Source organism: Brachionichthys hirsutus, chromosome 7 (genome assembly GCF_040956055.1).
Source record: "Brachionichthys hirsutus isolate HB-005 chromosome 7, CSIRO-AGI_Bhir_v1, whole genome shotgun sequence".
NCBI lineage: Eukaryota > Metazoa > Chordata > Actinopteri > Lophiiformes > Brachionichthyidae > Brachionichthys > Brachionichthys hirsutus.
This window is the reverse complement of record NC_090903.1, coordinates 2,667,211-2,682,175: the sequence shown is the minus strand read 5'-3', so window position 1 is coordinate 2,682,175 and position 14,965 is coordinate 2,667,211. Positions and strand designations below refer to the sequence as shown.

The 14,965-nt window shown below is 46.6% G+C and overlaps 2 protein-coding genes across 2 annotated transcripts; one reads left to right on the top strand and one right to left on the bottom strand.

Moving 5' to 3' along the window:
• The first annotated feature begins 4,006 nt into the window (after nt 1-4,006).
• Nucleotides 4,007-5,405, top strand: LOC137895999 (zinc finger protein ZFP2-like). The gene is made up of 2 exons (XM_068741527.1): nt 4,007-4,454; nt 4,539-5,405. Exons 1-2 carry the CDS (start codon nt 4,007-4,009, stop codon nt 5,102-5,104), a joined length of 1,014 nt encoding a protein of 337 aa, XP_068597628.1. The 3' UTR covers nt 5,105-5,405.
• A 6,275-nt stretch (nt 5,406-11,680) lies between these two features.
• On the bottom strand, nt 11,681-14,818 carry zgc:112271 (uncharacterized protein LOC553698 homolog). Its single transcript, XM_068741445.1, has 3 exons — nt 14,591-14,818; nt 13,951-14,048; nt 11,681-11,905 (listed from the first exon to the last, which is right to left on the bottom strand). The coding sequence occupies exons 1-3, from the start codon at nt 14,651-14,653 to the stop codon at nt 11,806-11,808; spliced, it is 261 nt and encodes an 86-aa protein (XP_068597546.1). The 5' UTR covers nt 14,654-14,818; the 3' UTR covers nt 11,681-11,805.
• Nucleotides 14,819-14,965: the final 147 nt, after the last annotated feature.

Below are 14,965 nucleotides of genomic sequence, written 5' to 3'. Positions count from 1 at the left end.
ATACTGTGACTGTGTATTGTGGCGTATAAGAGTTTAAATAGATCCAAACGCCACGGTAGGCTAAGTCAAGGGGTTAAAACACTGGAGACGCTCACGCAGGTTTTGCACAGGCCTTGCTCGTTTTATTGCTCCAGATCGCAGAGAGAACAGGCTTAGAATAAAAGCCTTTATTGTCATTGCATAGTAGCTACACCATGAGGCTAGAAGCTCGAGGACTGACTTGGTTGCTTTCATTGGTTGCCATTAAATACCTAATTTAATATAATTTTTGTTTTCAATGTCCATCTCGGGGCACTTCCGGTTTGGAGCTTTTTGTCCCTCCTGTCTCTCCATCCTCGGATTTGCCGCCGTTCTTCCGTTCCTGCTTCCCCCCACTTCCTGTCTGAACACGCTGTGAGGAGCGCGGAGGAGAGCGGCCCCCCCGAGATGCGCTAATGTGCATTTTTCTGTATAAATCCAGGTGTGTAATTATTTGTTTTCCGTGTGATCCTGATGTTCAGAGAGTTTAGTGCTAGTTAGCTCCGCTAGCATGCTAGTCATTACACTAGCGGTAATGTTGCGGTCATTGGGGCTTCAAAATGTGTTCGATATCTCGGTTTATTATTGATCGATGTTTATGGACACGATTGACTGAGGGGAGACGCGCTGGAAGCTCGCAGGCGAGCACACATAGCAATGCTAGCAAAGCATTAGCTCTGTAGTCAAGCTAGCTCTGTTGCTCCTGAGCGGGTTTTCTCCTCTGCTGGAGATGTTGTCATGGCAACCAGAGCTGTGCTTTGCTAAAGGTTTGTTTTTGTGGTTCAGGAATCTCTAAATGCAGGTAAAATAAATGTCGGGCCGTTCTTGTTGCTGTAAATCGCGATATCGGGAGGCGGAGCTCCTCGCTGCAGGTCGGTGTTCTCCGAGAGCTTCTCCGGTGTGAAAGTGAATTATCTTCATGGAGCTGCGGCTTCGACCGGGGCGACAGTAGGTGCGTTTACATGGACAAACGTCTTTAATCCGATCAGAGTTCAGAGTAAAATTGTGATCGGATGCACTGTGTTCATGGGCCCTAAAAATTGATCCGATTAGGATTTGCGTGTTCATGCATCACACTTTCGATCAGAGTACATTACTTTGACATGTGCAATTTGACCAAAAACACAGGAAATAGTAGAAGAAGAAGCCGCAGCGACTTCCGTTGCAAACAAATCATCGCTCTTCCAAATGGAGCTTCGCTGTGTCCTCCAGACCGCACTTTTATTTTTGATCGTGTCGACGTTAAAGCATCGTAAGACACCCGGCAACGTGTTTGTCGCAGACCCCGCCCAATTATACCTCCCGCTCGCGCTGCTGAAACTACCTTACGGGACTCGCAGCAGCGCGTGTAGCTGACGTCACAGACATGCGCAGTAAGGACGGCTTGTACCGATACTTCGGGATAAGTGTTTTCATGCGCCCTGATCGGATCACAATTCGGTGTAAACCACCCCTCTTGATCAGGGTAGAATTGTGACCGGATCGAGCTAGATTGGGTCAGACTATTCCGGTTTGGGAGTGTACATGAAGCATTTTTATTCAGATCGGGATTTTAATCTGATTACATGTGTCCATGTAAACGCACCTAGTGGCTCGGTGGGTTGGGAACCGGCTCAAGGCCCGGCCCAGTGCTGGGCTGGTGGTTGAGCAAGGCACCAACTGCCCTCAGTGCCTTATTGTTGCTGTAAATCACAATGTAGGTCTGTGTTGTCAGTGCTTTTCTAGTTTTAAATTACGTTTAAAGTAAATGTCACTTCTGTTTTTTGATGACAAATACACAAGTATTTGTGTCTTAAGCCATCAAGGCAAAATGCAAAAAAAATCCTGAAAATATACAGAGTAAAAATATAAAGTTAACATGTAAGTATTAATGTAAAACTGGCAAACTCTGCATGAACTAATTATCTGGACTATTTACTTCCCATCTTTGCCTTTAAAGGGCCCATATTATAAAAACTCACTTTTCCCATATTTCTACTCTATTCTGGTTATTTTGGGTCCTCATCAACCCAAAAACAGCAAAACAAACCGTCCAGTCGATCCTTTGTAGTTTGGGTCGGTCTGTAATCACCTCCTGAAACGCGTCTGGAAGGAATCCCTCCCGGCTTGACGTCAAGCTGGGAGAACGTGCACGTGGGTGCGTGCGACCCTGTGCCTGCGCTCTTTTCATCGTCATGGTGACCAGGAAGCTGAGCCGAAAGGTGAAGCTCTCCATTTACCGGTCGATCTCCGTTCCTGCCCTCACAACGAGGTCGCTGGTACAAGCGGCTGAAATGAGCTTCCTCCGTGGGGGGGCTGGACTCTCCCTCAGAGACGGGGTGAGACGCTCGGTCATCCGGGAGGAGCGCGGAGTAGAGTCGCTGCTCGCGCTTTTTGTGGTAATGTCGGCGTGAACAGGCCGTTCAAAGTCAGGCTGCGCGCGGCGTGGGAGCGATGGATGACGGACGGAGAACACAGTTTCACGAAGAGTGGAAGGCAGCGCCGGGCGAGTTATGCCACAATTTGTGAATGGATTGTGGATGCTTGGGCTAACTGTCTGCTGGCACGGTTGTTCGAGCCTTAGCAAAAGCCGGCATCATTTCCGAGGCGCCGCACGGCACGGAAAGTGACTCCGACGGTGGAGAACGGGAACCCGGCATGTTTGATGGAGGTCTCGCGCAGCTCTTCAATTCAGAAACAGAGGATGAGGACTTTAATGGATTTGATTAATGACGATTAAAAATGTGAGTACCAAACTCAGTTTCGCTCCCGTTCTATTTTGCGCACCTGTCACGCCGGCGCCTTTTGAGCCAGCACGCCCTTTATGTGTTTAAAATACCGAAAAAGCAGCTGTTAATGAGACTGCGCCGAATCAGCATTTTCATAAGGTCGTGAAAATACGGTACTATGATGGAGGCGGTCACTGGCAGCCGGTCAGAATATTCCAAGTGTTGGAAGATTCTTCCCGTGTTTCTAGTATCGAGCTAGTTTGTGAGGTGGGAAATGCAACAGAAGATTCTGGTGATCCTGGAGAATGTGGTTGTTGGATCGAACCGTACAGATACGAACCGAACGGAACGACTGAGGGGACTGAAGGAAGCCGGTCCGGAACGGCGAGAGCACCACAGACGCGAAATGCTAGTCACAAGAATGGTTCTTTGTTCTCGGTAGGACGGTGCAATGTGTGTTTGTAACTTTTAAATATTTCATTGGGGTCGGATTTCTCTATTATCTATCATGTTAAAAATGTCAATTTCGTGTCATAAACACTTTAAGGAACAAATTCTGCTTTTAGGCTTTCGGATTTCTTAATATAATAGGTTTAAAAGACTGTGATGATGTCAGTGGTTTATGTGATGTCATTAGTATTTCGTATATTTTCCGGTTATATTGTAGTTTCTAGAGGAATAAAGGGAGGCGATTCTCCATTTCTATTGATTTTAAATTAACGGTACAATCAGCTGTAGCAGAAGATAACAGGAAATCACTTTGTTTCGTCTGCAGGTATTTCAGCTGAACAGGATGCCTTTTTAAAAAGCGACCAACGATTGCCTGTAAAGAAACGAGTGAACAAAACTGAGTGAAGATCGATCATCAGCGAAGACTGCGAGATATCACCTGGAGACCCGGAATGAAATCACACAGAATAAGTATGTATGTTTGTCCTCGCATGTTTGTTTCATCACAGCAGCGTCCAATTCCTTCAATCTGTCCTCCAGATTGTCCACAGCAACATGTCTGTAAGGAGGAGGAGGAGGTTCCTGCTGATCAGCAGCTCTGGAAGGAGGAGATGAACTCCAGTGTGGACAAAGAGGAGCCAGAGCCTCCGTGTGTGAAAGAGGAGCAGGAAGAAATCCCCACCAGTCAGGAGAGAGAGCGGCTTGGACTGAAGCAGGAGACTGGAACCTTCATGTTGAGTCCTACTTGTGGAGAAAAAGACCACAGCAAAGATCAGACTCTGTTCCTGAAACCTGATGAAGATGCAGCATCAGAAGAGTCTGGAGTTCTTATGCCAGTCATTAGCTCTGTGGTAGGAGCAGCAGACATTGACCAGCTGCTGTTCTCTAACAGCTGTCATGCATCTGGAAGCCATGATAAGAGAAAGGAAACGGGTGAAGAGGATGTAGAATGTGATCCCACACTTCAACCCCACAGCAGAAAGACCAGGAAAGAGAGACCACATGTTTGCCCAACATGTAGCAAAGCTTTTACAAAAAAGTCAGCCTGTAAAGACCACATGAGAATCCACACAGGTGAGAAGCCTTATTGTTGTAATACATGTGGGAAACATTTTAGAGGAAGTGGTGCATTGACAGTCCACATGAGAATCCACACAGGTGAGAAGCCTTATAATTGTAAAACATGTGGGAAAGATTTTAGAGAAAGTGGTGCATTGACACGCCACATGAGAACACACACAGGTGAGAAGCCTTATAGTTGTGAAACATGTGGGAAAGATTTCAGACAGAGTAGTTACTTGGCAGTCCACATGAGTACGCACACAGGTGAGGAGCCTTATAGTTGTAAAGCATGTGGGAAACGTTTTAGATTTAGTCGTGAATTGACAGTCCACATGAGAATCCACACAGGTGAGAAGCCTTTTAATTGTGAAACATGTGGGAAACATTTTACACAAAGTGGTACATTGACAGTCCACATGAGAACCCACACAGGTGAGAAGCCTTTTAGTTGTGAAATATGTGTGAAAAAAGTCAGACGGAGCTGTGACTTGACAGTCCACATGAGAACCCACACAGGTGAGAAGCCTTATAATTGTGAAACATGTGGGAAACATTTTACACAAAGTGGTGACTTGACAGTCCACATGAGAACCCACACAGGTGAGAAGCCTTTTAGTTGTGAAACATGTGGGAAACATTTTACACAAAGTGGTGACTTGACAGTCCACATGAGAACCCACACAGGTGAGAAGCCTTTTAGTTGTGAAACATGTGTGAAAAAATTCAGACGGAGCTGTGACTTGACAGTCCACATGAGAACCCACACAGGTGAGAAGCCTTATAATTGTGAAACATGTGGGAAACATTTTACACAAAGTGGTACATTGACAGTCCACATGAGAACCCACACAGGTGAGAAGCCTTAAATCAGACCAGCAGAAGTCTAACTTCCAGAAGATCTGCCCACACTTGTTTATTACAAATTTCAATTTTTCTTTAATATGGAAGAGAAAAATACTTTGAAATTCTGCTGAAATGTCTAAAAATTGAACAGATCCCTTTAGGGACACTTCTGTCTTTCAATGCTTTTAAAAAAAATATGAGCTTTTTCATTAATTTCCAATTTATTCTGTGTTACTCTGAATCCATTGTGCTGCTTTTATTTGTCCACTAATTTATCTTTTGAGCATGTAAGTTTGTATTTGTTGACGATGTAAATAGTTTGTAATAAACACTGTTGAAAATTCAGTATTACCGACTTCCAATAGAACGGGAACGCATCTGTACTTCTATAACGGACAGCGAGATGACGATGACGCCATTTTGGATAGAAATATATACTTGCAGCGAAGAACATTTAAGCCTATAAGGATATTGATTGTGTGCTTTTTAATTTTCTATGGAAGAACAGAACACTTTACCGGTACATTAGAAACAATTTAATGATAAATGACTGAAAATCGTGGATTGAATGTTTTAGATTTCACTAATCTTAACAATACTTTTAAAATGAACTGGGCCAAACATTTTCTTTAAAAAAAACCATTTCCATGTGTAACTTTATTTGCAACATTATTTTTTCTAGGTTTGGTAGTTAGAATTTTATATTAGGCTGCAACTACAATGTAGACAAAGTTCAAGGAAAAACTCTCCTTTCATAAATAAGTTTTATTGGCTTGGTCCCGAATATATAAGCACAATTTGCTCCCCATAAATATATGATATGGAATAATCGGGACATGCTGTACAAAAATAAATCATTATACTTTTCTAATTGGGTTGAGAGACACCCCTCCCTGAGCTGCCACCTTATCGTGGTGGATGGGTTTGCGTGTCCCAATGATCCTAGGAGCTTGGTTGTTGGGGGCTATATGCCCCTGGTAGGGTCACCCATGGCAAACAGGTCCTAGGGGAGGGACCAGACAAAGGGTGGCTCAAAAAACCCCAATGACAAGAAAAATATTTGGTCCTGGGCTTCCCTCGCCCGGACGCGGGTCACCGGGGCCCCCTCCTGGAGCCAGGCCTGGGGGTGGGGCACGATGGCGAGCACCTGGTGGCCGGGTCTTCACCCATGGAGCCTGGTCGGGCACAGCCCGAAGAAGCAACGTGGGACCTTCTTCCTGTGGGCTCACCACCCATAGGAGGGACCAGAGGGGTCGGGTGCAGTGTGAGCTGGGCGGCAGCCGAAGGCGGGGACCTTGGCGGTCCGACCCTCGGCTCCAGAAACTAGCTCTAGGGACGTGGAACGTCACCTCTCTGGCGGGGAAGGAGCCTGAGCTGGTGTGCGAGGTTGAGAAGTTGGCCTCACCTCGACACACAGCAAGGACTCCGGAACCACTCTTCTTGAGAGGGGTTGGACTCTCTTCCACTCTGGAGTTGCCACTGGTGAGAGGCGCCGGGCAGGGGTGGCAATACTTATTGCCCCCTGGCTCAGTGCCTGTATGTTGGAGTTTACTCCAATAAACGAGAGGGTAGCCTCCCTCCGCCTTCGGGTGGGGGGACGGATCCTGACTGTTGTTTGTGCCTATGGTCCAAACAGCAGTTCAGAGTATCCACCCTTTTGGAGTCCTTGGAGGGGGTACTGGAGAGTGCTCCTTCTGGGGTTTCCCTTGTTCTGTTGGGGGACTTCAACGCCCATGTTGGCAATGACAGTGTAGACCTGGAGGGGTGTGATTGGGAGGAATGGCCCCCCTGATCGGAATCCGAGTGGTGTTTTGTTATTGGACTTCTGTGATCGTCACAGATTGTCCATAACAAACACCATGTTCAAGCATGGTGTCCATATGTGCACTTGGCACCAGGACACCCTAAGCCGCAGTTCGATGATCGACTTTGTAGTCGTCTCAGCGGACTTGCGGCTGCATGTCTTGGACACTCGGGGGAAGAGAAGGGCGGAGCTGTCAACCGATCATCACCTGGTGGTGAGTCAACTCCGATGGTGGGGGAGGATGCCGGACAGACCTGGCAGACCTTGTTCACGAGTGAGGGAAGGATGGAGCGGGAGATCGACAGACGGATCTGTGCAGCGTCTGCAGTGATGCGGACCCTGCACAGATCCGTCATGGTGAAAAGGGAGCTGAGTCGAAAGGCAAAGCTCTCGATTTACCGGTCGATCTCCGTTCCTACCCTCACCTATGGCCACGAGCTTTGGGTAGTGACCGAAAGAACGAGATCGCGGGTACAAGCGGCTGAAATGAGCTTCCTCCGTAGGGTGGCTGGGCTCTCCCTTAGAGATAGGGTGAGAAGCTCAGTCATCCGGGAGGAGCTCGGAGTAGAGCCGCTGCTCCTCCGCGTTGAGGAGCCAGATGAGGTGGCTCGGACACCTATTTAGGATGCCTCCTGGACGCCTCCCTGGTGAGGTGTTCAGGGAACGTCCCACCGGGAGGAGACCACGGGAAAGACCCAGGACACGCTGGAGAGACTATGTCTCTCGGCTGGCCTGGGAACGCCTAGAGATCCCCCCGGAAGAGCTAGAGGAAGTGGCCGGGGAGAGGGAAGTCTGGGCTTCCCTGCTTAGTCTGCTGCCCCCGCGACCTGGCCCCGGATAAGCGGATGAAGATGGATGGATGGATGGATTGGTTGAGAAACACATGAGACTCGTAATTCAACAGCACAGGCCCGCCTCAAACTGTGACAGGATTGGATATGGTTGGTAAGTGAGGACAACGCTGTTGTGCAGCCAGACGCTCTCCTCAGGTTCTGAAGCTCGTGCATCATTGTATCCAGACAATCTATCACAGGACAGGTGGGGTCATGTGGCCCCTCCTCCTTTTGGGGGTGGGGAACTGTGTCTGCCAAGGTGGGCTTCTTTCACCTGGACTCTTTAACCTTTATAAGAACGATCTTTCTGTGCAACTCAAAAGCAGTAATACTGGATGTATTCTTGGATACACCCTGATTGATCGTTTTATGCTGATGATGGTGATGATGATGATGATATGTATAGACAGCGGCACGTGCTGCATGCGCAGGCCAACATGCTGAGGAGGAAATGTAGTTTCTGCTCTGAAGAGGTTAAGGCAGTGCTTCTCAATTATTTTCTGTCACGGCTCCCCTAGGAAGAAAAAAACATTTCGCACCCCCCCCCCCCCTCCAAAAAAAAAAACAAAAACACTCTTGTATCCTTATTAACATACAAAGAAATATGGAAAAGAAAGAAGAAAGAAATATGGATCAACTTACAACAAAGAATAACTTTATTACCATTTTTTTTAGTCTGCAACAGAAAATGAGGAAGTTAGGTATTTCTTCTTCTCCCACCATACATTGTTTACAACCGCTCTTCTTCTGCTAATACTCCCTGCGCGCACTCTGACAATTAGGGCGCCACTGCCAACTACTTGAGTGGATGTGCAATTGCACTTGAATCTCGTAAGGCAAAAAAACATTTTCTCCGTGGTCACAGGCGCCCCCCCTGACATCGCACCGCGCCCCACCTTTTGAGAACCACTGGGTTAAGGTCACCCTCTTCAGGGCTGATTGTACGCCGCTCTATACTGCCCCCTTGTGGGTCAGGTGCAAACAGGCCAGCCTACAGAAGTTAAAGGTTGCGTACAATGACTGCATGCGGATACTTCTCAGGAAGCCCAGATGGTCCGGTGCCAGTGAGATGTTCTGTGGTGTCGGGTTAACGCCCTTCATGCTCAGCTGAGACACTCGTCTTACAGGTTTATATGTCGTCTGAATGATTCAGGGAATCATTATCAGGCTGCTGACTCAGCCCAGCCAGAGTGCTGTCAAGTTCCACTCAGGCATTTGGTGTCATTGGTACATGATTGTATTATAGTACTACTGAGTTTATTTGTCTAAATCAGACATGGGCAAACCACGACCCGCGGGCCGTATACGGCCCGTTATGCTTTTCAATACGGCCTGCCTAACTTGTCCAATTACCTAAAAATTCAAAATCATAACTTTCATTTTATCCCTGTAATACCCGTGTTTCACCAGCAGATGTCGCACGGAACATCGGTGGCGCATAGCATATTACTCTGCTTTCATTTCGTTTTCCCTGCTCTCTGACCCCGTCTGTAGAAATGAGCGGACCAAAGAAAAGCAAAGTAGACGGTGAGGGCCGAGTGTTTAATAAAGAGCGGACAACAAGATTTCTTTTCACCGAAATCCGATCTATGGCTGCACGTCTGATATGCCAAGAAGCCGTTGCGGGTTTTAAAGAATATAATATCAGCTGGCACTTTGCCACGAAGCATGCAAACTACGCCAGCAAGCAATCAATGGGAGGCTCCTGCACAGAGAGTTCTGCCGTCGCTTCTTTGATTTAAAAAAAAAATGATGCATCACTTCAGCTGGTGTTTGGCTCGACCTACGTGGGTGAGCAGACGTCCAGCGTCATGATCAATAAATCCGTTCTTTTAATGAAGTGCGCATTTATGCACAGCAGTGGAACAACAATGAGTGCAGCAGAAATGATTGAGATTTAGTATTTCGCGTTTTGATATGTTTTGAATGTTTTAAGTGATCATCTTTTTTCAATAAATGTTGATTTATTTACATGTTCAAGTGAAATTTATTAAAAACAGATGCAATCACCAGGTTCGACAGATCACAGTGTCATTGCTATTTTAATCTATTTACATTTCTCCTCACACTATTGTGCTATTTTAATCTATTTACATTTCTCCTCACACTGTTGTGCCAAAATATGTGTAAATGCTGCATCTTGCATATTGATTGAGACAAACGTACTACCTGGATAAAGGCTATTGTGCACATTTGAAAGACGCAGTCCTTCGTACACACTGTTAGTAAATCGGGTTGTACATTTATCTGTGTGTGTACTGTGCTATGAGGTTTGCACACTACACGCAGTGCTTTAGTGTATCTGGGCCAAACACTCATCCAAAAGCTCTTGGCCCGGCCCCTCTGTCAAAATTTCAAACCCAATGTGGCCCGCACGTCAAAAAGTTTGCCCACCCCCGGTCTAAATGACGTGTGCCGTTTGATTGGACCATTGTGTCTCTAATAAAGATTTGATTGATTGAATTAAGAGCTTTATAATTAAAAACAAAAAAATCATTTTCTTTGCCTTCTGAAAAAGCAAAATACAACATGTTCCCATTTTAAGGAGAAGTTCTTGTAAAGTTCATGAATGATAAAGCTGCTGATGCCTTTCCAAAATGATTTAGAACAGTGGTCCCCCCGGTCCTCGAGGCACTTGTTACCGGGCCGCACAGAAAGAGTAACTAATGTATACAATTTCCGTTGTATTGATTATCAGCGTCTAAAAGGTGTTTTATTTTGAAAAATGATCGGATTTTCGGCAATGTAACACTCGCCTGCGAATTTTTATGCTTTACGTGATACGTTACTAAAAACAGACGCGAACTAGCGAAAATTAGATAAAAAACAAACGTTTAGCTCCTTCTTCGCCCTCTGCTGAGAATCTGAAGCTCAGCCTGCCTACGCCCATCAGGCGGGTTATATAGACCAGACAGCGTGCTTGCTCTTCTCCTGTGCATTCGGTCCAGGCGTGTTCCATCTTCCGCCACCGGTTCCTGCTGGTCCACAATGCCATTTCATATCCTGCACATATAAGTTACCTTTTACATTACGTAAATGAACATTTTATTTTGTGCACTTTACCCGGCCTGTTGTCTCCCATCCTTTGTTGCGGCTCTGAGTTGCGTAACAAGCTAATAACTGGCATGAGAACTCCAGACTCTTCTGATGCTGCATCTTCATCAGGTTTCAGGAACAGAGTCTGATCTTTGCTGTGGTCTTTTTCTCCACAAGTAGGACTCAACATGAAGGTTCCAGTCTCCTGCTTCAGTCCAAGCCGCAGATTGTTTCATCACAGCAACGTCCAATTCCTTCAAACATGCGAGGACATCCAAAAAAGATGCCCGAGCCGCCTCGCCTGGCTGATCTCAGCAGCGGCTCGACTCCGCGCTCCTCCCGGATGACCGAGCGTCTCACCCCGTCTCTGAGGGAGAGTCCAGCCCCCCCACGGAGGAAGCTCATTTCAGCCGCTTGTACCAGCGACCTCGTTCTTTGGTCTCTACCCAAAGCTCGTGACCACAGGTGAGGGTAGGAACAGAGATCGACCAGTAGGTGAAGAGCTTCGCCTTTCAGCTCAGCTTCCTCTTCACCGTGACGATGAAAAGAGCGCAGACACAGGGACGCACGCACCCACGTGCACGTTCTCCCAGCTTGACGTCAAGCCTGGAGGGATTTCTTCCAGACGCGTTTCAGGAGGTGATTACAGACCGACCCAAACTACAAAGGATCGACTGGACGGTTTGTTTTGCTGTTTTTGGGTTGATAAGGACCCAAAATAACCAGAATAGTGTAGAAACATGGGAAAAGTGAGTTTTTATAATACGGGACCTGTAATATTGCTCTGCGTACAATGTGAATTTAATTATTTTACACGCACGTGTCCTGAGACAGCAGCAAAGAGGACACCTTACACTTGCTCATCTGTACCGAGCGACACAGTGGAGAAAACAAAAGCCACAGAAACAAACTAACTAACAGACAAATTGCAGAGACGACGTTTAATCCCTCAAGAACCCTCAGCATCTGCACCAACATTGAAAACAACCGGAGACATGCTCATATGTGCATGGATTTGCTTGAGACGGTGCTGTGGGTGTGACATCACGTGTCATTGTGATTTCTGCTTCTCCCACTGCTCTGGTGTGACAGTCTTCTGTTCGAAGGCGTGGATCCCTTTCAGCTCATCTACGAGGCACGCATTCACCATCCTGTGAAAATATATCAGATAATCTGACTTGTAAATGTGTTTGCATTAGAGCAGGGGAGTCCAAACTATGACGGCCCACTTTTTAAATGGTCTGCAGCAATTACAAACATATAATGGCATATGGGGATGCATGAAAAGCTGGCAGGAGCTAGCGTTAGCACAGCCAGTGTCTCCCTTGAGCAGGTCCCAAGCCTGGGTGAATGGCATCCGGCTTTGAACTTTGCCAGAAGTAAGCTACGCAACGTGCGCAGCGACTTCGCAGCAGGAGACATGGTGCCGAGGTGGCACAAACACTCCAAGGTTTGGCTTTACTTCACAAAAAGGATGACAGCAGGGCAACTTGCAACACTAGCAATATGCAAAAGCATGCGATAACTTTGAATGAATGTCGACATTGATCAGCTCCAGCGAGAATCACAACTCGGCTGCAGCAACTTCAGCACATACCGCAGAAAACTAACGAACACTTCCTCTCGTGCTAGCGCTATTTTTCTGACTGGAAAACCTGCCATTACTAGATCTGGACAAGCTCTCAGACGCAAGCGGTCGAAAAGTGTTTCCTCCGCAGGGTGCTTTCGGAGCAGCATCACGTGACTGTCGATTGGACAAAGCAGAAGGGGAAACGCTCGGGGTGTTTTATGATGATTCGCTTATTTCACTGTCACTCAAAATAACTGCCTCAGACAGATAATCCAATCATCATGCCCCAGCATGTATCCAATGACCGTCCAGTTTCGCGGAGTGGAACAGCCCACTCTACGCTCAGTGCTTGACTGTGTTAAAGCGCCGTGGAGCTGCGGGGAGAAGTTGTCTCAGTTACTGGTGATAAGTAGCTGGTTCTGAACAAAAGACTAAAGTATTATAACGCATATTCACAGCCTCATGTCTGTAAGGAGGAGGAGGTGGAGGCTCCTGTTGACCAGCAGCTCTGGAACTTTTTTGATCCTCTCCAGAGTCCAGATGCGCGTTCACACTACTCCAAACGGAGCGGATTATCCGAGGAAAGGAACTCTGGTCCGTTTAAAAGGGAGCAAACAGCGGCAGTGTGAAAGCACCCTGCATCAAACATGTTTTCTTTACCTTAAGAAAACTGGTACAACAGATGTATGTATATATAATGATTATCCATCCATCTTCTGCCACTGATCCGGGGTTCTTTCACAGACACCTCTTCTAGCACTTCCAGGGGTATCCTGAGGTGTTCCCAGGCTCGCCCCGTGGATCAACAGTCCAAAGTCTCTCCAGAATGTCTTAGGTCTTCCCCAAGGCCTCCTCCCAGCAGGACATGCCTGAAAGAACTCCCCAGGGAGCCATCCAGGGGTACATCTGAAATAGATGTCCCAGCCACTTCAACTGGCCCCTCCAGTGGAGCAGCGGTACAAATCTGATGAATCTCTACATCTGGGAACAGATGTGTTCTCCTGAGGTTGGCAGAATCTTAAAACTATTATGTATGGCGAGGATATTAATGAACTTCCAGACCAAATGTAATCATTTGTGTGAGCACATTGTCTTCCAAGGTTTCACTACTGCAATCGATCAGTATAAGGAATACTATAAGAACTCCAAACTCATGTTCATGAAGACCACTAGCATGAAGCCTTGACTAGAGGACTGTTGGTTTTGTTCTGTCCCACACTAAGGGCTCTAGGACGTCTACTCTGTTTTCTTTGTTCAAGAACACACTGCTGATCTGTTTTCTCAAACGTCTGCACATTTGACCTTTCTGTAGAAATACTCTTTCTTTGAGTAAACTTAGGAAAACTCGCACAGCTAATTTTCTCGTTCTCTCTCTACAGGCAACCATGTTTTTATGGCTTGTGCGGCCAAGCGCTCATAGCGACGTCGCCTCTTCCTATCATTGTGACGGACAATTCACCAATCTAAAAGAGAACGTGAGCTGAGTTTACTCCAGACCGTCATGAGACAGGTTCGTTTGAAGCTACTGATGAGAGAAGGGAAAACCAGTCGGGATTTTGTCTTGCCCCACAAGTGAAAGACGAAGACTTGAGTACCTCCAGCCAGGACATGTCAACATTGTCATACCTGTGTCTCTGCAACAGTGATTTTCCCTCAAACAGGGATGACACCACCAGGACTTTAAAGCTGGCTGCACATCTGTCGGGTGATGTATCCTCCACTTCCTAGAGGAGACAGCCAAAGGTCAAACGTTAACACACTGCCTTGCTGTGCTCCGTATTATGAGTTCACCCATCGGACTTATTCTAGTGTTTGTGGTTCTCCAGTTTTGTCCCATCCATAACAATTATTTGAGTATTTATGTATGACAGAACCGCAACTGCAAAACTGTTGACTGTACTTGTACTGTAATACATTCTCCTGTTGACTGTACTTGTACTGTAATACATGCTCCTGTTGACTGTAGTTGTACTGTAGTACATGCTCCTGTTGACTGTACTTGTACTGTAATACATACTGCTGACTGTACTTGTACTGTAATACATGCTCCTGTTGACTGTACTTGTACTGTAATACATGCTACTGTTTGACTGTACTTGTACTGTAATACATGCTACTGTTGACTGTACTTGTACTGTAATACATTCTACTATTGACTGTACTTGTACTGTAATACATTCTCCTGTTGACTGTACTTGTACTGCGGTAACATTCTATATCTTCATCATCATCACACTGAACACTTCATTCAGGGCAGGAAACCTACCACGTGCGCTGCCGCCAGCTCCGTCAGCAGCGTATCCCGGATGTGATCCGCCGTCACAACCATGTCTTCATGAACAAAGATGGAAGCCCCTTAAATCATTTGGCGCAGACTGCAGACTTCTTCACGTTACAAACGCTGCTGTTGCTCAATCAGGACGTTTGAAGGAAGAACCTGCCTCCCTCAGCTGTAAGGCCTTATCAGTGTCACTCAACAAAAGTTAATGGCGTCGTAGCTCGCCCCGAGAAATGTCCAATGGCATTGCAGCAATGGCAACTACAACCAATCACTTGCGCTATACACAAACACGTGGTAGGTGGGGGGTGGGGCATACTCTTGAACAGCGAATCATCATATTAGAGGTCCTCTTTGAAGTAC